We start from the raw sequence: 22,478 nt of genomic DNA, 5'->3' as shown, positions 1-22,478 counted from the left end.
CTTCCTGAGGCGCTGGGATTACAGGCATGTGCCACTGTGCTCGGCTCCTTACTAAACTTAAATATTTATTTTTTTGATTTTTGGTACTGGGGATTGAACCCAGGGGTGTTTTATCACTGAACCATATCCCCACCCCTTTATTTTTATTTTGAGACAGGGTCTCAATAAATTGCTAAGGCTGGACTCAAATTTATAATCTTCCTGTCTCTGCCTACCAAATTGCTGGGATTACAGTTGTGCACCACTGCACCTGACCCAAAGTTTTAAATTTGTCTAGTTTATAACCCCTCTTTGGGAATAGGTATATTATTCCCCTTTTCCTGCTGGGGATACTACCCAGGGCCTCAATCCAGGACCTTGCACATGGTAGGCAAGTGCTCAACCACTGAGCTATATTCCCAGCCTGGAATGCAGTCCTTTGGAAAGACAAGGATGTGTGGGTAGGGTATTTGTCCAGCATTCATGAGTCCCTAAGTTTTATCCCCACCATCAAAAAATTTAGGGGAAAAAAAAAAGAGAGAGATGTGTGAAGGGGTGTCAAGAATTTGTGCTGTGCCTGGACTTCAGTTGTCCACAGCAAATTAAAGTTCTAAAACACTGGGTATAGTCTGCACCAGCTTCAATTTGACCCTGGGATAGAAACAAGAAGTATCCAGATCTCACTGGTACACAAAGGGAGAGGGAAGGCAATTTAAATAGAAAGGAGAAGCAGCATAATCTGTTGGGACAGAAAATTGAGATGAATAGTTAGATTTGAATGCTAGTCCTAGTTATCTGTAGTTACAAAAGAAACCACACTTTCATTCATTGGTCTCATCTCTTCCAGCGTTCAAAGAAATCAGATCATTTCATTTGATCTTTTGGAACTTGCAATGTTTTTCCTAAGGAAATAATGAGATAAGAAGGTGGGCCAGGTGCTGTAATGCCCACCTGTAATCCCACAATTCCAAGGATAAGGCTACAGCCTGAGGACCACAAATTCAAGGTCAGCCTCAGGAATTTAGCAAGATCTGTCTCAAATTTTTAAAAAACAACAGGGAGGGAAGGTTGGGACTGTGGCTCAGCGGTAGCACACTTGCTTGGCATGTGTGAGGCACTGGGTTCGATTCTCAGCACCACGTATAAATAAATAAAGGTCTATCAACAACTAAAAAATAATAATAATAAATTAACAAACAAACAAACAAACAGGGAGGGACTGGGGATATAGCTCAGTAACAGAGCACCATTGGGTTCAACTCCCAGTACTGGGGAAAAAAAAAAAAAAGAAGGTGGTTAGTTTCCCAGATTATCTTCCAGGAACCCATGAGTCCTATGATAGCTGAAATTACTTTATATTTTGCAAGAGGACATGCATGTAAATATTTTTGCAATATTAATCAATAAGCAAAACAGAAAAGTCATACTAATCATTGTGCTTTTTGGGGGAGAGAGTGCTAGGGATTGAACTCAGAGGCATTTGACCACGGAGCCACAGCCCAGCACTATTCTGTATTTTACGTAGAGAGAGGTTCTCACTGAGTTGCTTAGCACCTTGCTTTTGCTGAGGTTGGCTTTGAACTCATGATCCTCCTGCCTTAACTTCCTGAGCCACTAGGAGTACACGCTTGTGACACTGTGCCCTATCTGGCCTCATTGTGTGCTTCTTAAAAATGAAAAACTTTTAATTAGAAGAGGATTTAGAACTAAAGACTTGTGCAGAAAATGAAAGGATTAGTTCTAACTTCTTTAAAAGTCATATGAGGTTAATGACACTGGCTCACAAGCCCAAAACAGCAAGATTGAGAAAGACAAAGGACATATGAGCTATCTGTCTTCAAGGAAGATGCTAAATAACTAATTAAAGGGTGCTAGAATGGGCCAGGCTGGAAAAATCCAGGAGTGTAACATCACTCGGAATTGAAGGGAGAGAGCAAGGCAGGCCAGTGCCAAACAGGGGTCATTAATCTGGATTCTATGAGATTAGCCTGGACATGAATCCAGAAAACAAATCGGAGGCAGGTAAGTCCAAGGGGAAAGGTGGAACATATATGTTCAAGGCAGGGGCAAAGATTCATGGTATCAATTCCAACAGCTGCAGAGACAGGAGTCAAAATGGGAGGGAATCAGAGGAGGTCCTAAAAGGGAAGCTCTGGTTGGAGTTTGAACTCAGGGAATTTAGCGTTCAGATTTACAGCCAGACCAAGACATTTTAGATTCCTTAGTTGCTGAGGCCAGGATTGGTTCCAGACTGTGGAGGCTGGGGAGGGGGGAGGAGTGCAAAGGGGAGAAACCAGACCAAAATTGTGGACTGAACTTGTCAGTTAAGCGAATGACATATGGAAATAGGCTTAAAGCTGATGGCGGGCCCAAATGACCACGGAGAGGGAGCCCCTTGGCGGAAACTGGCAGAGAGGGAAGTAAGGTGTTGAGATCTATGGCCACCACTAGGGGGCGCCTCCAGTTCCAGGACAGCTTTGTTAATTTCCAGGACTAGACTGTGATGGAGAAAGGACGCAGGGGTAGTAGAGAGTTGCTGCTTATGGCGGGCCTTTGTGTGAGGGTTGGTAGCCACGTTCAAACATACTACAGTGACTACAGAGTAGCCACATCTCACTTTTCTGCTTTTCTGCTTCCTGGTATTGTTAACCATCTATTATTATTAGGGTGACAAGTAGTGACAATTGAGAGGTCAGGTTAGATAGTTAAAAGATGATAAAAGATAAAGACAGGAATACGAAGACAGAAGAGCAGAGAAAATCTGGGGAAAGAACAGTAGTAATACTATGGATTAGAAACAATTGTGATAAAAGGCAATATCACTTTTAAGAAGTTAAAAGGAACAAAAGTGTGGAAAGTCAGACTATCTTTGAGGAGATGAAAAGGGAAGTCCAGAAAACAGTGAATTCAGGTTATATAATGAATTCCATGTGGCCTTTCACATCTTGCTTATTAATGGATTATCTACAGAGTAGCAGTGCTTTATAAATAGCCTTGTCCTTTGGCGGCATTTATATGTGTGTTCATTTTTGTTGGGGTGGGGGACACCAGTATTTTGAATTTAGTTGATTCACAAAAGAAATTTTTAATGTTTCTAAATGCTGCGTTTAAAAAACACAACAGGCTAATAAAATGATTAGAATAGATGAGGGAGTGGTGGGGGACAGTTACCCAGATAACCCACTTTAAAATCTATCACATAAATTCGTTCCTCATGCTTGCCATTCTCAGATTTTACACCGCATAAAGCCAAAAGAGGATCCTTGGTTTAACCACTATGCATTTTGCGGTTGTGCCTGTCACCCATTAAACAGTTGATTAATTTTGGGGGAGCATCAGGAGCGGTGTTTCCTAAGAGGTGAATTGGAGAACTGGGCTGGGGCCTTCTGAGAGTTTGGGAAGAATGCAGTACTAAATGACTAAGTGCAATAACAAATACGAAGAGTTAAGCATTCAATGTAGTTTTTCCAAACTTCTGGGCTGTTTTTGAGGTGATTTTTCTCTCTTCCGGTTATGTAGAATTCCTACGTCCTTTTCGGCACTTAACATTTCTAAAGCACATGCTTCAATACCTTTCTCCCAGAGCACATTCCCTCGGCCTGAGCGTGCAGGTCTCCACCCCCACCCGACCACACTCCCCCGATTCTAGAGCTTCTTTTCCCATCCCCCAGCCTTCTAGCCACATTGTGCGCACTCGTGCAGGCAGCTTTGCTACAGCGAGGGCAGTCGCAGGGCTTGGAGCCGGTCTTCTCTAGGGCGGTCACACGTGTCCATTCCCTGGGGTGGAGGGGGATTGCTCTTCCCGCTTGGCTGCTGATTGGTGCCTCCCCCTACCCCACCCTTCCCGCCGCACTCTAGCCTCCATCCTACTTAGTTCCAGCCTAACCAGCCCCACCACCTTCTTCCCTTGGAGAAAGGAGCCACTTTAGAGCGCCTTGAAGCACCGTTCTCGGATGGAATAAAAGCACTAAAGAACAGGTGGAAACCACTTCATCTCTCTAAGCCTCCTATTTCCAGGGTGGACAACCCACTCGTCCTATATACTAACCCTCCGCATCAATAATAACTGAACTCCCACACGTGCACGCTTCTAGAGCTAGACCCTACAGAAAGCACCACCCAGCGGGCCCTTTAAAAGGACGCGACCACTAGGGCCAAATGGGGGGTGGGAGAGACCCTTATTGTCCTTTCTCATGAAAGTCTCTAAACTCCTCAGTTCTAAACACCTGTAAAGCCGAGCGCTTCTTGGCAAAAGTTCCTGGAGGTGCACCTGGCTTCCTTGGAGTTACATTCCTCCCCTCTCTTGGGGTGCTCTGTTCTCTCTCCCCTCCCCCTTCCTTCCAATGCAGCTGTCCGGGCGGGGGTGGGGAGCGGGGGCGGGGGTTGTTGTTGTGATGAGGGACAGCCCCGCCCCCTCCTCGTGGGCGGCCCCTCCCCCAGGCCCTCTGTTCGGCCCCCTCCCCCCGCCCCCAGCCCCATCTGTTTTCCCCAGCGGTGAGTTGATTATATTGTATGGGACTGGGGGCGGCCGCAGCCGCAGCCGCGGGATGGGGCGAGCGCGCGGGCCCGGTCGGCAGCCCGAGCAGCAGCCGCCTCAGTGAGTCGGCCCCGCGCCGCCGCCGCCCCCCGCCCGGCCGCGCGCCTTCGGCTCATGCTCACGCCGAGCAGCGGCAGCCGCGGGAGTAGCAGCCTCCGCCGCGCCACCGCCGTCCGAGCAGCGGAGGCGCCGCGCCGCGGCGGGAGTCCGAGGCAAGGGAGCCGAGCGCGGGCAGCGGGGGCAGCCGGGGCGCGCGCCGATCCCGGGGCCGGTGCCGCGACGAGGAGATGTGCCCGGAGGAGGGCGGCGCGGCCGGGCTGGGCGAGCTCCGTTCCTGGTGGGAAGTCCCGGCCATCGCACACTTCTGTTCGCTCTTTCGCACTGCGTTCCGCCTGCCCGACTTTGAGATCGAGGTGAGTGGTCGGGCGGGCGACGCGCGCGCTGCGCCCCTTTCTCCTTCGTCCCTCCTCGGGGCGTCCGCGGGACGTCGTGCGCGGGGGGAGCTGAGGCGCGAGAGACTTTCGGTGGAGTCCGGAGCCGAGAGAAGGGCTGGCGATCGGGCACGAGGCGCGGAAGGGCGGGCGGGGGCCACTGCGTCTCAGCACCGGACGCGAAGTGCGGACGCCGGGCTCGGGACGTTCGCCCGGACGCCCACGGCGCCCACGCGCGGTCTGTGGAGGAGGCGAAGCGGGCAGCGAGAGGCGGAGGGGGAATCTGCTTTTGTCGGAGTGGGACGGGAGGCTCTCCCGGGACTTCTGCGGAGGGCGAGCCGGGCGAGAGTGCGTGCGCGCGCTCCCCCCCGGTGCCATTGAAGCGGCGAGCCAGCTGCTCCGGGCGGGGACGGGGTGCGGGCGCACGCGCGGGGGCGCAGCGGGATTTACTGGGACCCGCTCGCCCCCATTCGGGCGGACGCGTGGAGAAGGAGCCGCACTTTGCCGACTCCCGGAGGCCCGCAACTCTCTGGGCATTTGGGGCTAACTTCGGGCTGGAGAATGGGGGGGGGGGCAGGGCTCGGCGCGCTCGTTTGGGAAGCCGCCCCGCGCAGAGCCTTCGCTCGGGGCTCCGAGGCTGCTGAGGGAAAGTTTGGGACTCCGTTATTCTTTAATAGCTTCTTTCCAGTAGGAATATGCAACCTTTTTTTTTTTTTTATTCCGGGACCTGGGAAGCTCTTGGAGTTGATTTCACCACCATTATCTCTCCGGGCGAGTGTGGAGAAGAGGGATGGCTTTTCTGGCCAGGCCGAAGGTGCTTTCAGACCCGAGGCTTTGTGATAAACTGGATTAAAATTGGAGGGTCTTAGTGGCAGAGAAGGTGGCGGGAGTGTGAGGAACGAAATGCAAACGACGGCCCAAACTAACAGCCAGCATCCTCCTTTTATTTTTATTTTTGGAAGGGGGTGTGAAATATTTGATTGGCTGGCAGGTTGAATTGCTTTCTTTCCTATAGCAGTCTGTGTAGTGACTTATCACCTTTTGCCTTGGGACAAAGGTACTGTTGGTTAGTTTTTGTTTTTAGCTCTGCCAAGGGTTGGACGATGCAGCGAGCAAAATTGGAATCACTCTTTTGGAGAAGTTAATCGTTGCGGTTGCCTCTACTCCCAAATATCTTTCTTCTGCCATTTTCGGGTTGCTTTTAATTCGTTTACTGCTGAGGTCTTTGCCTCACCTTTATTTTTAGATTCAGTCGTGTTTGCGGAAATATCTTTTTCTTCTCATGAATGAAGTGTGGGAACTTGCTCTTCAGAGTTAATGAAATCGGGAAAATAAAAAGATCAAAAGGGCTGGGACCGGAGAATGAAGAGGAATGTAGACTGATAAACCTCACTGGCTTTTTTTCTTAAGCTGATTAAAACAATGTGATTAAGTCGTAGGCTCCTCCAGGTTTTAGGAAAATGTAATAATAGCTTGAGCATTTTTTGCAGCAACAGCATTTGTTTTAAAAGTTTGAGCATGGATGTAACAAGCATGATTTCTAAAATAAAAATTTTCCTGGCAACACTCTTTATATTGACCAAAAAAGAGAAACGGCTGCAAAAATTAAAGGTTGAGAATTCTATAAGTCAGGAGATGCTTAACAATTATTCTCATGCCTTACATTTCCTTTTAGTTGATAAAATGTTAAGTAGTCTAATTAAACCCTGCTGCTCAAAATGGTGGCTATTGTGGGAAGTGTTGCTTGTGACAGTGCCATCTTGGGTGCTGGTAAACTTGTCCCCTATCCCTTGCAAGATAAAGTTGAGATGATGCTGGATTACAAGTTTATAGTTTAAGGACCAATTCTGAAAATACTTTTGGAAAAACGTCATTTCTTTAAATCCACGTATTCATTCCCATTTTGTTGATGAAAAGTAAAGGTAATTCATTTTGACTTATGTACACCCAGCATTTTTAGAGTAATCTATAAATAACATGTCTTCTGTCCTAAAAAGTAACTTGTGGTTTCTTTAACTATTAGCTGGCCTAATTCCTACAGGAAATGTAAGCTGATTAAAGCTGTCAAATTTATATGTATAGCAGAAATGAAAAATCATTGTAGTTTAATAAAGGCTACATGAGATGACTCTTTATTCCAGTGTTTTCTGGAAGTGACACTTCTTTCAGTTAAAATGTGTGCTATTTGAAAAACATGCAGCACAGATGAATATTTGTATTCCTTTTTTCCCCTTTGGAAATGTTTTCAGTAAATGGATAACAAATGATAGATTGTACAAGAATTGCAGGGTGGAAAAGTCACTATCTCATGTTAGGTGTGTTTTGATGCAGCTAATGTAAATTTTAACTTAAGGTTTTCAGTAGTTAACCATTTAAAAATCTAAGATTATTTTCTAATCTTTTAAAAATTATTGACAGTGCAGAACTTCTGAAGACACAGTTTTCTCAGTATAAATAAGTACTTTTTTATTATTAGGTGATTTTTTAAAAAAGTTGAGCAGTTTATTGATCTGACAGTTTGATAAAGAATCCCTTGGCTAGGCTTTATGATGTGGTAGAGAACCCTTGTAAAAAGGAAAAAGGTTCCAATGCTGAGTTGTATCTGTTAGGCCTTGTGGAAAGGCCCTGTAACCTTAATTTAGTGCATCTTCAAAAAGACAGAATTGAAGGTCTGGGAATACAGCTTCAGTGTGAAAACACTTGCCTAGCACGCAGAAGGCCCTGGGTTCCATCTTAGGCATCACCAAAAACAAAATAAAACATAAAATTGAAATGATGTATAATGCCAAATAGTATAAGTTGAATAGCAGTTTAGTTTTTTTATGCACCTAGTTTCCAACTGTGGGAAAAGACCTCATTTTACCTTTGACCGCCAGGCTGACCCCATGGATTCATAGAAACTTTAGGAAGCAAAATCTTCAAGGACGTGCCTTCTGTTTATCTAAAGTGAGCAATCTCTAGGATAGGCAGAGGGCTTGGAAGATTTATGCTCTAATTCGGCAAAAGGTCAAGACTTTTTACTTCAAAAACTGGTCCCCCAAATAGGAATATTTTTATTTTTGCATGTAAAAATTTTTAACTGTATTAATCAACCTTGAATATACAGAATTTTTTTGGAATAGTCAACATACTTCTGGTTTTAGGATATATTTAATGATTTGTATGTTGCTGCCTCCCAAGGAAGGTTCTGTCTTCATCATACTAAAAATCTGTAAACGCACGGTAATAATGCTTTATTTAAGTTGTTCATAATTCCTGTATTTAAGAATAATATACAACCACTTAAAGTTTAATAGTTATAGAAAAATGTAGATAAAAGAATTAAAGTCACCCAGATTTGCACAGAGATAAAAGTTATTAGTTGTCAATATTTAGAAATTGTATACAATATATATTGTGCCATAGATTAGGTGTTTTTATATTTCAGAGAAAATTGAGGTATAACTGGACAGTAGTAGATTAGTGACACTAAATTCAATAGTTGGAATTAGTAAGCACTTACTATGTACTTTACATGAAACTGGGAAATTCACCAAAGTGGCCCATAACTGGCCCCATCTTCTTGGGAGGATTAGCTGTTACTATTTCAGAACAAGCAGTTGTGTACTACTTCACTTAGTTTTTTTTTTTATTATTGTTTAATATTCTAGTGGGTTAGATTGGCTAAGCTTTGTCCTGATTTGAGAAACAAAGAAAGGTAATTGACTTATCCAAAGATTGCCCCCCCCCCCCCCCAGTCAAGTGCTCTTTACAGTGAAGAGTGTCTCATTTGACTACAGTAAGGTAAGGGAGAATAGAGTGATTTTCAGTAATTTGGTCAAAGGTTAATCATCATGGCTATGGGATGATGGTCCCTTCAGGTGGCTATTTGGAAATGTTCACATAGAATTATTTGAATGGTTTGTATGGAAGTAGCAAGATCAGAATAATCTGATTGTCCTATCAACCTTTTTTCCTGAACTTCCTGACCTGAAGTATCTAATCCTTTGCCTCCTCTGTACTTCCTCCTGGTTGCCATTGTATGTGGCTAAAGTCCCTTACTCAATCAGCATGATATGAGGGCAGAAGGAAGTCTTAAATTCTACCCTTGTTGTTTTCTTGGACCCAACTGCTTAATGAAGAGCACAGACCACGAATTATTACCATCAAAGAAAGAAAGAAAAGTTGCTCAGAGAAAACTTAAAAATACATCAGTCATATCAGTAGTTCCTAAACCTGGAGCCAAGGGACAGGAGGTAGGAATTGTTGAGTTGGTATACACATAACATTTTGCTAGAGGGGAGGGGACCTAATGCTTTCATCAAATTCTGAAAGAAGTTCTCAAAGATACAAAGGTTAAGAGGCCTGGGATTAGGGGAATCAAAAGCCTCGATTCATGACCCAAAACACACTAGACTTGAAGTTAAGAAATATATATATGCCACACACACACACACACACACACACATTTTATATTTTTGTGTGTGTGCTGGGAGTCAATGGTAGGACCTTGAGCTTGTGAGCTCGTGCAAGAGCTGTACCTCTGAGGTACATCCAAGTCCTTTTTAAAGAAATTTTGAGACAGAATCTCTTAAGTTGCTGAGGCTGAGTTCCAAGTTGACATTCTCCTACCTCAGACTCCATAATAACTGGGATTATAGGTGTGTACCACCATATCTGGCAGAAGATCCTCTCTTGAAATCTTTTGCTGAACTATGTTCAGAGGGACAAGATTGTGAATTCATTCATTTCTTTCAACAAATATTTACAAAGTACATACTGTGTGCCAGGCAGGGTACTAGGTGTTCGGGGTAAAACTGTGAACATAATACAAAAATATCTGCCCTCTTTTTAGTGGAATGAGGCAGATAGTAAACATCCATATATACCGTATACAGTATGTCAAAGGGTCACTGGTGATAGTCATTGGTGTCATACAGCCATGTTGAGGGGTGAGCCATTGCATTGTAAAATAGGATGAGTATGTGTAGCAATGCTGAGAACATGGCATTTGAGTGGGAATGAAGGAGATGAGTGATTTAAAAATAAGTGGTTTGCCACACTAGTCAATTTAATGTAAGATAAAATGTATTGTAATAAAATGTAGGATGATAAAACGTTCTTTGTAGAGTCAGGATCAGCTCCTTCACTGAAGATGAAAGCCCAAACAGGAGGTGAATTACATAAGGGCAAATCCATTTGTGGTTTGAAATTCTAAAAGAGAATATTCTATTATAAGGAAATGCCCAATCCCCTTTCTTATTTTTTTGGTACTGGAGATTGAACCAGGGGCACTTTATCACCGAGCTGTATTTCCAGACCTTTCTATTTTTCGAGACAGAATTTGTTTTGTTTTGTTTTTTAAATATTTGGTTTTTAGTTGTAGTTGGACACAATACTTTTATTTATTTATTTTTATGTGGTGCTGAGGATGGAACCCAGGGCCTCACACATGCTAGGTGAGTGTTCTACTGCTGAGCCACAATCCCAGGGTTTTGCTAAGTCACTTAGGACTTGAAAAGTTGCTGAGGCTGGCTTTGAATGTACAATCCTCCTGCCTCAGCCTCTTGAATTGCCAGAATTCAGGCATGAGCCACCATGCCTGGCTTATACCAACATTTGGAAAGAAAAGTTTGTTCTTTTTTTTCTTCCTACCATATGAGGCTTCAGAGGGGCAGTTGAGAATCATCATCTACAATTGTAAAAGGGGCAGGACCCTCTTGTCCTGAAGGACAGTTTGTGTTAGGGTCTGGCTTGCTTTTCAGTGAAAGTTAAATTTGGTCTTGCTTAATTTTCTGGAACACAGGAAAGCCTAAAATACAACTTGGCAGCATTTGGTACACTGACCATCTGCCCTTTGGTCAGGAGCAGCTCAAGGCTGAATTCCTGGTGTGTGAGGGTTTCAGAATGAGGAGCACTGACAGATTGCTGGAAAACTGCAAGTGCAAAGGTAGAAAGTGTGGTGTGTAGATGAGGCATCTAATGATGTGACTTTAGATCAGATTGATGCAATTGTGAACACAGTCTTTTGTGAGGGTGCTGCTAGGTATCGAATCCAGGGCCTCATGCAGTCTAAGCACATTATGCCTCTGTGCTATACCTGCAGTCCTTAAACACCTTTTCAAAAGGAAACAGACAACCTGCATTGTGAGCCACCTTGGTCATTAGCTTTGAGTTGATTTTAGGCAGATCACTTTGGGTTTCAGATGCCCTTTCTATAAAAATGGGCGATTCCTAGATATTTTTTAAGTCTTAAAAGTTCCATGATTTTAGGAATTTTCTGAGCATGCATAGCAGTATTAATTCCTTTTTAGAAAATCACTGACCTCAGTGGTTAGGATCAAGGTTAGGATTCATTCCTTACAAATCAGCTTTGTACCAAGTGAAAACTGCAAATTCATACTTGGTGTGTTTGTGAATTATATGAATTTTTCCCTCTTTCTGTGAAATCTCTTTTCCTTCCTTTTTTTTGGGGGAGGGGGTTACTGGGGACTGAACTCAGGGGCCCTAACCTCTGAGCCACATCCCCAGCTCTTTTTATTTTTTATATTGAGACAGGGTCTCACTATATTGCTTAGGGCTTTGGTAAGTTGCTGAGGCTGGCCTTGATCTTGTGATCCTCTGGACTCAGCCTCCTGAGTTGCTGGGATTATTAGGCATGTGACACCATGCCAGTTCTTTCTCAAGTGCAAATACCAGTTCTCTCTACCTCTTACCTCTAGCTAGAGGGTAGGACCCATTTGTACCTAGAACTTTTTGAATAAAACATACTTTAGCTTATGGCTTGTGGCTTGCCTTTTATTTGATGCTGTAGCCTTGTGTTTTCTGTTATGACCTTTTTAGATAACTATATTGCTGTCTCCCATATTTTCATGTTTCACTGGATTCTGTTCCTTGGATGCTTTTCTGACATCTTCTTTATATTAGCCTTGTAACAATATTTCTGTTGGAAAACTTGGGGACATTCTCTTTTACAACAGTTCTTGCCACTGAGAAAGACATGGTTGGATGGTAACACTGAGTCCAGTATCCCGATTCCTTTCACACCTAGGGTTTCTCGATCTCGGCACAATTGATATTTGGGCCAGGTAAATCTTCCCATTGTGGAAAGTTGTGCATTGTGAGATGTTTAGTAGCATCCTTGACCTGTCTACCTTCTAGGTACCAGTAGTACAATGTGTGTGAGGTGATGAGTTTTAACTTCAGATATTGATTTCCTCTACATGCAAACTTTTAACATTTACATTTATAGGAATTGAAGGAAGTTCAAGTTGCTCCCTGATGTGCATGTCATCAGTAGTTGCTCTTTATCAGAAACCTGGGAAACAGGCATGGTGGTGCACACCTGTAAGCTTAGCAATTTGCAAGGCTGAGGCAGAAGATCACACATTTAAGGCCAGTGCCAGCAATTTAGTAAGGCTCTGTCTCAAAAAAAAAGAGCTGGGGATGTAGCTCAGTGGTAAATACATCCTCAACCAGGGTTCAATCCCCAGTACCAAAAGAAAGAAGAAAAAGAAACCTAGGAAACATATTTTGTTTGTTTGTTTGTTTGTTTTTCCTTTCCTAAGGAGTAACTGAAAGAACGAAGAATGTTTGGGGAGAATAGGGAGGAAGTCCAAAAAAGAAAGGCCTCTCCCTAGCTGCCTGGCTGTGGTGGCTGGACAGGATGAGGAACACAGCTTCAGGAGGCTTCAGTATTGCCATTGCCTGTTTGGGAACATGGCTCTTCTTGATGTATCTCTTGAACATGGCACAGTGGTGAACTCAGGAGGCTTAGACATGACTAGATCGAAAGTTCAGTGGGACCTTACTTGAAGTGTGTGTGTATTTGGGTTACAAGCACATATAAAGTTCATTATTCCATTATAATTTTCAGTTCAAAGCTCACCAAGCACAGAACCCTAAATATTTTTCATGATTTCTTTCAGTTTATTTTGCTGTCAGACAAGATGTTTAATGGATAAACACATATTTGGTGGACAGACATTTATTGAGCACTTGATATCTAATAATAACTGTAAGACAGCTTCCATTTACTGAGTGCAAAACAGCTTGATAATCAACAAAAGCCTTTGTAGTATGTGTGTGTGTGTGTGTGTGTATATATATATATATATATATATATATATATATTTAGTATTTATTTTTTAGTTTTAGGTGGACACAATATCTTTTATGTGGTGCTGAGAATCGAACCCAGTGCCCCACGCATGCCAGGCTAGCACGCTATCACTTGAGCCACATCCCTAGTCCATTGTAGTATATTTTTAGTGAGAGAAATATGTTCTACTCTAACAATATGTCTTCAGTTTTTTAAGTTCTAATTATATGACAGCAGAGTGTGTTTCAATTCATTGTACATAAATGGAGCACAACTTTTCATTTCTCTGGTTGTACACGATGTATAGTCACACTATATGTGCAATCATACATGTAACTAGGGTAATGAAGTTCAATATCATTGCACCATTTTTCCTGCCCCCATGCTCCCTCCTCTTCCCTCCCCTGTACCCAATCAAAGTTCCTTGGTTTTCCCCATGCGCCCCTCCCACCCCCCGTTATGATTAGCATCTACTTACCAGAACATTCGGCCTTTGGTTTTTTGGGATTAACTATACTTCTCTTAGCATGATATTCTCCAACTCCATCCATTTACCTGCAAATGCCATAATTTTATTTTCTTTTGATGCTGAGTAATGTTCCATTGTGTATATATAGCACAGTTTCTTTATCCATTCATCTGTTGAAGGGCATCTAGGTTGGTTTCACAGTTTAGCCATGGAACTTACTGTTATTGTTAGATATCAGGTTTCCAATAATCTGTCCACTTAAAAAAAAATTGGTTTGGAGAGAAGATGGTATTGTGATTTCATCAGAGTACTGTACTGTGAAAAGTTTCAAGTTTTTTGGGTAAAGGTTACTGAAGAACTTCTATGGATAGTGAAGGAAATTTTGTGGTTTTCGACAATGGTCTTTGACTGAAACATCCATCTTGTGGTCTTGTCTTTTCCACTTCCATGTATTTGGTCTCTGCAGAGACCCCACATCCATGCTTCTTTCTCTTTCTTGTTCAGGAACTGCTTTTTTTTTTTTTTTTCCTGACCACCTTTTTTAATTTTCTTTTTTACTCATTGTTGTGCTCCTGTCCTGATGTCTTAGGGTTTGTTCTAGGCATTGGTGAATTTCTGGCTTGCATCAAGGTGTTAAATCCCAGAATTTGTGTAAATAAGTTGATAAGAATTAAGTTAATTCTGTAGGCAAAAGCAGTTTTCTCATCTTTTGGGGGCAGTTGTTGATTCCTCAGAATAATTCTATTATGTATCATTAACACACAAGTGTACTTGCATAAAAATATGTGGAAGACACTATTCATTCTCCTGTTTAAAGTCCCTGACCTCATATGACCTTTATGAAATATACTTGGCAGGCTTAAATGATGTCATGCTCTTGTAAGTTTCATACTGCCCAGAACAGACAACTTTTAGCTTTGAGTCTACAATTCGGATGCTTCAGGAGCTAAGTCAGGTCTACTTTTTCCCTAGGGTGGGTTTGCTAGAATAACTGTGATTTGGCAGTAGGTCACTGAGGCATGTGGCCACCTGAATTAAATGTGTGAATGGTTGTCACAACACATTGTGTGTGCATCCTTCTCTGCCCCTCCTCCTAACCATAACCTCAAACATAAGTGAAAATAGAGGAATTGATGGGAACACAATTATACTAAACACTTCACATTTTCAGTGTTTAACTTTTAAATCACCTCCAAGTAATAAGCTCCATATTGGAATAAGTTCTTAAAATTGAGAATGCTTTTTTGAAGTCTTGTTGACTGTAAGAATTTTTTCACCCTCCTGGCCAGTTCCTTTAACTAAATACCTCTTCCTTGAGCGCTCATCAGTTGGTTCAGCCATAATGGCACTAGGGACACTTGATTTGCTTGACAGAAAATGTGTTAACAGATCTACTTCTTTAGTAAATCCTTTCCCCTATGTGCCATCATTGTGTCTCTTCTGTCTTACTGAGAGGTTGTTTGCAAATTCTTTTAGGTGTGGAGACAACTTTTTTTCTTTTTGGTACTGTGGATTGAACCCACGGGTTCTTGACTACTGAGTTACAGCACTAGTCCTTTTGTTGTTGTTGTTTTTGAGACAGGGCCTCCTAAGTTGCCTAGGGTCTTGTCCAGGCTGGTCTAGAACTTGTGTTCTTCTTGCCACAGCTTCAGGAGCTGCTAGGATTACAGGTGTCTACTACCATGCTCAGTTATGTGGGACAACTTTATAACAGTGTCTTGGAGTTCTTTGTTCACAGAACAGTTATATAGGGGAGAGGTGATTTAGAGAGAAATTACATCTATTGCCATAATTAAGGGAATTATTATTTTTTAACGATTTTTTTTTAATATTTATTTTTTAGTTATCGGCGGATACAACATGTTTGTTTTGTATGTGGTGCTGAGGATCGAACCCGGGCCGCACGCATGCCAGGCTAGCGCGCTACCACTTGAGCCACATCCCCAGCCCATTTTTAACGATTTTTTAAAAATATTTTTTTAGTTGTCAATGGACTTTTATTTTTTTATTTACCTATATGTGGTACTGAGGATCGAACCCAGTACCTTACACATTCCAGGCAAGTGCGCTACCGCTGAGCCACAGCCTCAGCCCAATTATTATGTTTTCACTCTTAGACTGGCATTAATTTGAGTTAGTAGCCTACTAACATACATACTAATGTTTAGTGCTGATGTACTAATTAGTACTAAAAGACATGTACTAATTTTTTTTCTCATTGTTTCTGAAAGATTTTTCTCCTCATTTTCCTGTGTTTTAAAGAATTAAAAACCAAAACCAGTTTGCCTCCCTTCTGTTTGCTGTTGAATTTATTAATATCATAATTGCAGAGGTTTGTAATAAAGTTGCTATTTTCCCACTGCCTTGGAAAATTAATCAGTCTTTTGAAAGCGGGTGGTAGGGTTGGTGATAGATAATAAATACAATGTGAAATCTATGTTAATTGCAGAACAAGTGTTAGGAGAGTATGACCGTTGCAGCATTGGTGATGGAGTGTTTCCAGGGTTTGGGGGATTGTACTGAGTAAGCCAGCATAGCTAGCTATATGGGGCAGTTCTTTAAGGGGATTGATAGAAAATCAGGCTGAGTGAGAGAATAGAGGCATCATTACAGTAAGCCTTGAATTCCAGGTTCACTGATGTTAATCAGTTTTTCTTTAGGCAATGGGGAAACATAGTTCTAAAGTAAGAATTCCTGTGTGCTAAATGTTTTAGGGTAAATCTAGCATTAGTGGCTGGAATAGAACACAGTGAAGGAGAGGTGTGAAATATTAAGGTAGTGATAATAGGTTTTTGTAATGCATAAAGATTGTGTCAAGTAGGGTTTTTTTTTTTTTTTTTTTTTTGGCTGCAAATAACAGAATAACAGTGACTTAAACACTGCAGAATATTCTTCGACAGGTAAGCTGAAGAAAGGTGGTTCCTGGCAAGTATGACACTCAGTGATGGATGTCATTAAACATTCAGGCAGTGGCACCATAATGGTCACAGGATGGATTCTGCAGTGCCAAGGTCTCCGTATTTGAGTGATACTTAGAAATATAGGAAGATGACAACCGAAAACAGGCATTGAGTTGGTGATTTGAAGGGATCAAAGAGACTTTCAACTTTGGAGAAGGCTGTTTGAGTTACTGTGGAATAAGAGGAAGAGGAAGAGGCTAATATTAAATCTGCATTCTTCTGGAAGGAGAGGGGAAAAGAGCACTTCAGGAAGCTTAAGATGGTGCATATTTTTTTGCTTTGTGTTTACCCTAAATAATAGGTAGCTATTGTAACAAGAAAAAGTTAATTTAATTCTAATTCCTGTGTGTTAGCATTTTGGTGTTAAACTAAAGAGGTCAGTCGTAGGGTCCCCTTAAGAATAACTAGCCTTCCAAATTCTGCTGCAGGTTTCCTGTCAGTCATCCTCTGTTCTCTTCCTCTCTGGTTGGAATGATTATCCCATCCTAGGATTGTTAGTTTCTCAGCATTGTAGCTTTTTGTTTGTTAAAATGAAAACCCACGCACACATATGTGCCTTTTTGTTAGATTTTAGATTTACTATTGCTTAACTCTTATTGTTTGAGATGCTTGTTTTAATTTTTCTCTTGAGTATTTAGTGAAATGTGAGACTACTATTTCATGGGGCTTTGAGTCATTTGTAAGGGGAATACTTGTACATATTAGACATTCAGGTACTAACGTTATGTGTTCTATTTAATAACAGGTTCCCCAAGCCAGGGAAAGTTACATCTCAACAGAATGGCTTCTTTTGTTTGCTTGCTTATCTCCCTGCTGGTTCTGCAAAAAATTTTGGAGGTTGTCTAGCATCTCTATGCTTCCTCTTGTCAAGTAAATCTCTGTCTTGGCCAGTAATCTTTAACACATCTTGCAAAGAAAAAAAAAAAAGATGAACTGGGTCAATCAAATACCTTCTTGGGATTGTAACCTAGGAAATACAGGGATTACTGAGTCAGCATGGAAAAGAAGCTAAAAGGTCACAGTGAGAAGCCATGATGCAAACTAAAGTCTTGCCTGTGGTAAAGCAGAAAGTAGGGAAGACCCAGCCCTGCAGAGATTAATGAGAAGACCTCCCACGGTACTGCTGTGGATCCTGCCCCAAACCCCAGGCACCTGAGAGAGTTTGCATTCCTTGCTCCCAAAGAGCCTAGCACTACCTCACTTATCTTGGTGAGCATGTTTATATATAGAATAATTTATCAATATGATTCATACTTGCACATTTCTGAGTCCTGCTTGATTCAGTGAATAGTTAAATGATATGAAATTCCATGTTACCACAATGCATCATGATTTTTAATAGTTGAAGAGTATTCATTGAATAGAGGTACTCTATATAACCAATCCTCTGTGGGGAATTTAGGTTATTTTGAGTTGTTTCCTATCATAACTACCATGAACAGAAAGATTTTTCCTTTCTAAGATAGAGTTAGTGTTTTTAGTCATTAGACTTCTGTTATTACCTTCTATTTTGGGGTTCTGAGTATTGAGTATTCAGTCTTTTTTTTTTTTTTTTTTTTAATGGCTGGTTTCCCAGGGCCTTTTGCTTGCTAAAAGCACATATTCTATCACTGAATAGTACCCCCAGCCCCTTAGTCACTTTTTATCATATATTTTATGATAAAATCTTACATGAGTTTTGGTGTCTATGGTGCTCCAGGCACTGCTTCTAGTGTTCCTCAGTCAGTTTATTTATTCCTTTTAATTTCTACAGGAGGGTAGGCATCACTCTGATCCCATTCTATAGATAAGAAACTGAGGCCAAAGATGAAGTGATTTGCCTGCAGGTACATAGTCAGATCTGAACCCAGGGAATCTAACTTCAGTAAAATGCTAAGGCATTCATTGGTATATGAACTGAATAGTAGTGCCAGAGATGGGAAAGTTGGTATGCCATGCAAGTTATTTAGGGATATGTGGAAGGGTAGGTGAGACTAAATTTTAGCTATTGTTTTGGCATTAGAAAGGAATCTTTCAAGCAAGATTGAATGAATAAGAGCGCTAAGTCAGGAAACAATGACATTTTTAGAAGTGAGGGAAATTGTTTTTTTCCTTTTAATTGCTTAAATTATATGCAGAATATGTCAGTGGCCTTTAAGAGTTCATTACTTTTGTCATTTCCCTGCTGAAACAGTGGCTCGAGTTTTTTAAGACTTTATTTTAATTAAACAATTATTTGTGGTACTGGGAGTTAACCCAGAGTCTCCTTCCTGCTGTGTGCTTAGGCAAGTGCTCTACCACTGAGCTACACTCCTAATCCTTGTTTAAAATTATTTTGAGATAGGGTCTCACTAAATTGCCCATTTTGACCTTACATTTGAAATTCTTCTGCTTCAGTTTCCTATGCATGTACTTCCCACCTGATTTAAAACTTTAATTTCAAACTTAAAATTGAAAGACTAGTACAAAGAATTCCTCAGTTTCCTTCACCCAGATTCCCTAAATGTTAAATTTTATACCACTTTTTAAATTGTCTCCCTGTTCTCTGTCCCCCAGCCCTCCATCTACATCTCCCCTGTGTAGTTGTCTGAGAGTAAATTTCGGACATGGTGTCTTTTTATCTCTTCACATTTCAGTGTTTATGATATAAAAGCATTTTCTTAAGAAACCATAGTAAGATTATCAAAATGAGGGAATCAATACTGAATAAAATGTGAAAATAATAATATATCAAATATTGCCAGTTGACCAATATCAATATATATGCAATTTATGTAATTTTCTTGGTGGTTCTGGGGTGGAACCTAGGGGCACTCTACCAATGGGCCACATCCCCAGCCTTTTATTTTGGGGGCAGGGTCTCAGTAAGTTGTAGAGGCTGGTCTCTAACTTGTGGTCCTCCTGCTTTAACTGGAATCCCTGGAATCATGGGTTTGTGACACCACACATTGCCAATTGATGTAATTTTTTTAAAATATATTTTTTAGTTGTAAGTGAACACAATACCTTTATTTTGGTTTTATGGGTGCTGAGGATCGAACCCAGTGCCTCACATGTGCTAGGTCAGCACTCTGCCACTGAGCTACAACCCCCAGCCCTTTCTGTAATTTTCTTGACCAGTATTCTGGAAATAATTTTTCTGGCTTAGGTTTTCAATCTGGTACCATTCATTTCATTTATCTCTTGGGTCCCTTTAGTCTCCTTTAATCTGGAGCAGTTTTTCAGTCTTTCTCTTTCTTGCGCTTGACACTTTGAGAGAGTACAAACCATTCGTTTCATTTGGATTTGTTGGATGTAACTTCAGGATAATTCAGGTCACATGATTTTGGCAGGGGTGCTTAAAGAAATGTTTTGTCTGATGCTTGCTATTAGAAATTACATTATTAGCTAGGTGCGGTGGTGCACACCTGTAATTCTAGCGGCTCTGGAGTCTGAGGCAGGAGGATCACAAGTTCAAAGCCAGCCTCATCAATGTGGTGAGGCCCTGAACAACTTAGTGAGACCGTGTCTCAAAATTAAAAAAAATAAAAAGGGCTGGGTGTTACTCAGGGGTTAAGCACCCCTGGGTTTAATCCCTGGTATCCAAAAAGAAATAAATTACATTACTGATTTTGGCATTATTGGTTGTTACTAAGTTTGATCACTTGGTTAGGATGATGTCTGCCAGATTTCTTGACTCTGAAGTTACTGTTTTCCCCTTTCAGTGAGTAAGTATCTTGTGGGGAGATACTATGTAAACATGTATGTTTCTCATCAGAATTTCACCAAACGGTAATTTTGGGTTTTTAAAATTTATTTTTTTGGTACTGGGGATTGAACTCAGGGGTACTCAACCACTGAGCCACATCCCCAGCCCTGTTTTGTGTTTTATTTAGAGACAGAGTCTCACTGAGTTGCTAAATGCCTTGCCATTGCTGAGGCTGGTTTTGAACTTGCGATCCTCCTGTCTCAGCCTCACAAGCCGCTGGGAATACAGGCGTGTGCCTCTGATCCCAGCTCACAACATCAATAATTTTAATGCATGTATGGTTTTTGCCTGAATCAGTCCTTATTACATCGAAGTTGGTGAATATTTATTTTCAAGATTCCATCATTTATCTGTTGGGTCCCTTTACTCTGAATGAAATAAAGATGATTCTCATTTTTTTCACTTTTGTTGTTGTAGAAGGATACAATACCTTTATTTATTTATTTTTATGTGGTGCTAAGAATCAAACCCAGTGCCTCACTCTAGGCAAGCACTCTACACACAGTATTGCCATCTTAACAATATTGTCTTCTATTCATTAATATAGGATGCTTTTCTGTTTATTTGGATTTTTGATTTTTTTGATGTTTTATAGTTTCCAAGTAAAATTTTATGCTTTTTAGTTAGATTTACTCTGAAGAATTTTATTATTTTTGGTAGTGTTGTGAATGAAATTTCTAGATTGTTAATTTACAGTTATTTGAGGTGGGGTACTAGAAATAGAATCCAGGAGCACTTTACCACTGAGCTATATCCTCAACTCTTTATTTTGAGACAGGGTCTCATTAAGTTGATTAGGGCCTCACTCAGTTGCTGAGCCTAGTCTTAAATTTTTGATCCTCTTGTCTCAGCCTCCCAAGTCCCTGGCATTACAGGCATGTGCCAGTGTACTCAGCTCAGATTTTTTTTTTTAAACCAGTTTTATTGACCAATTATTTAAATAAAGTGTACTTTTTTTTAGGGATTGAATCCAAGGATGCTTTGCCACTGAGCTATATCCCTAGATGTTTTCATTTTTTATTTTGTGGCAGGATCCCCTCAGGTTGCCCAGGCTGACCTTGATTTTGTGATCTTCCTGCCTCAGCCTCTGAAGTAACTGGGATTATAAGCATGAGTTGCCATGCTTAGTTTGAGAATATTTTTGTTTTGTTATTTGGTACCAGGGATTGAACCCAGGTATGCTTAATCACCAAGCCACACCCCCCAGCCCTTTTTATCTTTTCTAAGAGACAGGGTCTTGCAGAGTTACTTAGCTGAGGCTGGCTTTTCTTTATTCAGTATTTAGTGGTGGAGTCAATTGGTGGAACCCTGGTGTGGCTTGTCTTCGGAGAAGAAAATGACATGGCTTTGAACTTTTTTTGGTTCTGGGGATCAAACCCAGAGCCTTGTGCATGCAAGGAAAGCACTCTGCCAACTGAGCTATATCCCCAGCCCAGGCTTTGAACTTTTGATCCTCCTGCCTCAGTGTCCCAAATCACAGAATTACAGGTGTGCACTACTGTGCACAGCTTTTCACCTGTCCTTTGGCAGTTTCCCCCCACTCCTACTCTGATCTTGGGCAGTCTCTGATCTGCTTTGCTTTGTCACCATTTGTTGCTTTTCTTTTTCCTTTTTCTTTTTTGGTACTAGGGATTGAACCCAGAGGTGCTACATCCCTGACTCATTTTTGTTTTTTATTTTGAAATAGGGTCTCTAAGTTGTTTAGGAATTCAGCCTTCCTGAATTGCTGAGGTTATCCTCGAATTTGCAGTCCTCCTCAGCCTCCGGAGTTACAGGGATTACAGGTGTGCAGCACTGCAATTGGCTTAATTTGCTTTTTGCCAGAATTTCCTATGAATAGAATCTTACGTATTATTTTGCATTAGAAGTCTTTCACTTAACATAATGATTTTTTAAATGCAACCATATTATGTATCAGTGCTTCTTTTAAAATTGCTAAGTATATTTTATGATGTGACTATACTTGATGCTGTAATTTTTTTCCTATTGTTAGACATTTGTTTATAGGTTTTGGTAATTATTGATAAGGTGCTGAGGATATTCATAGAAGTCTTCATGTAAACATAAGCTTTCTATTGAGTAAATACAGAACAATGTAATTCCTGGATCATAATGTAAATGTATGTTAAATTTTATGAGAAACTGTAGGGCCTGGGGGTATAGCTCAGTATTAGCGCGCTTTCCTAGCTTTATTGGAGGTACTGGGTTTACCCCAATTCTGCATAAAAACCTCAGAACACCTGACCAAGTTTGTTTTCCAAATGAATTAAAATTTTTTTTTTTACTTGAGGCAAA

The 22,478-nt window shown here is 41.3% G+C and overlaps 1 protein-coding gene across 2 annotated transcripts in view; it reads left to right on the top strand.

The window, feature by feature from the left end:
* The first annotated feature begins 4,690 nt into the window (after positions 1-4,690).
* LOC124103263 (chromatin remodeling regulator CECR2) overlaps positions 4,691-22,478 on the top strand; it is a 147,121-nt gene continuing 129,333 nt past the window's right edge. Inside the window, exon 1 of one of the 2 annotated variants that reach the window (XM_046459778.2) lies at positions 4,691-4,929. In XM_046459778.2, coding sequence (XP_046315734.1) covers positions 4,804-4,929 — 126 coding nt within the window. In that variant the 5' untranslated portion in view covers positions 4,691-4,803. The remainder of the gene's footprint in view (positions 4,930-22,478) is intronic. The other variant, XM_046459777.2, reaches the window with a different exon arrangement.

Source organism: Marmota monax, unplaced genomic scaffold (genome assembly GCF_021218885.2).
Source record: "Marmota monax isolate L192 unplaced genomic scaffold, Marmota_monax_Labrador192_F-V1.1 WCK01_AAM20220418_F8-fsc00163, whole genome shotgun sequence".
NCBI lineage: Eukaryota > Metazoa > Chordata > Mammalia > Rodentia > Sciuridae > Marmota > Marmota monax.
This window is presented reverse-complemented; position numbering and strand designations above follow the sequence as displayed.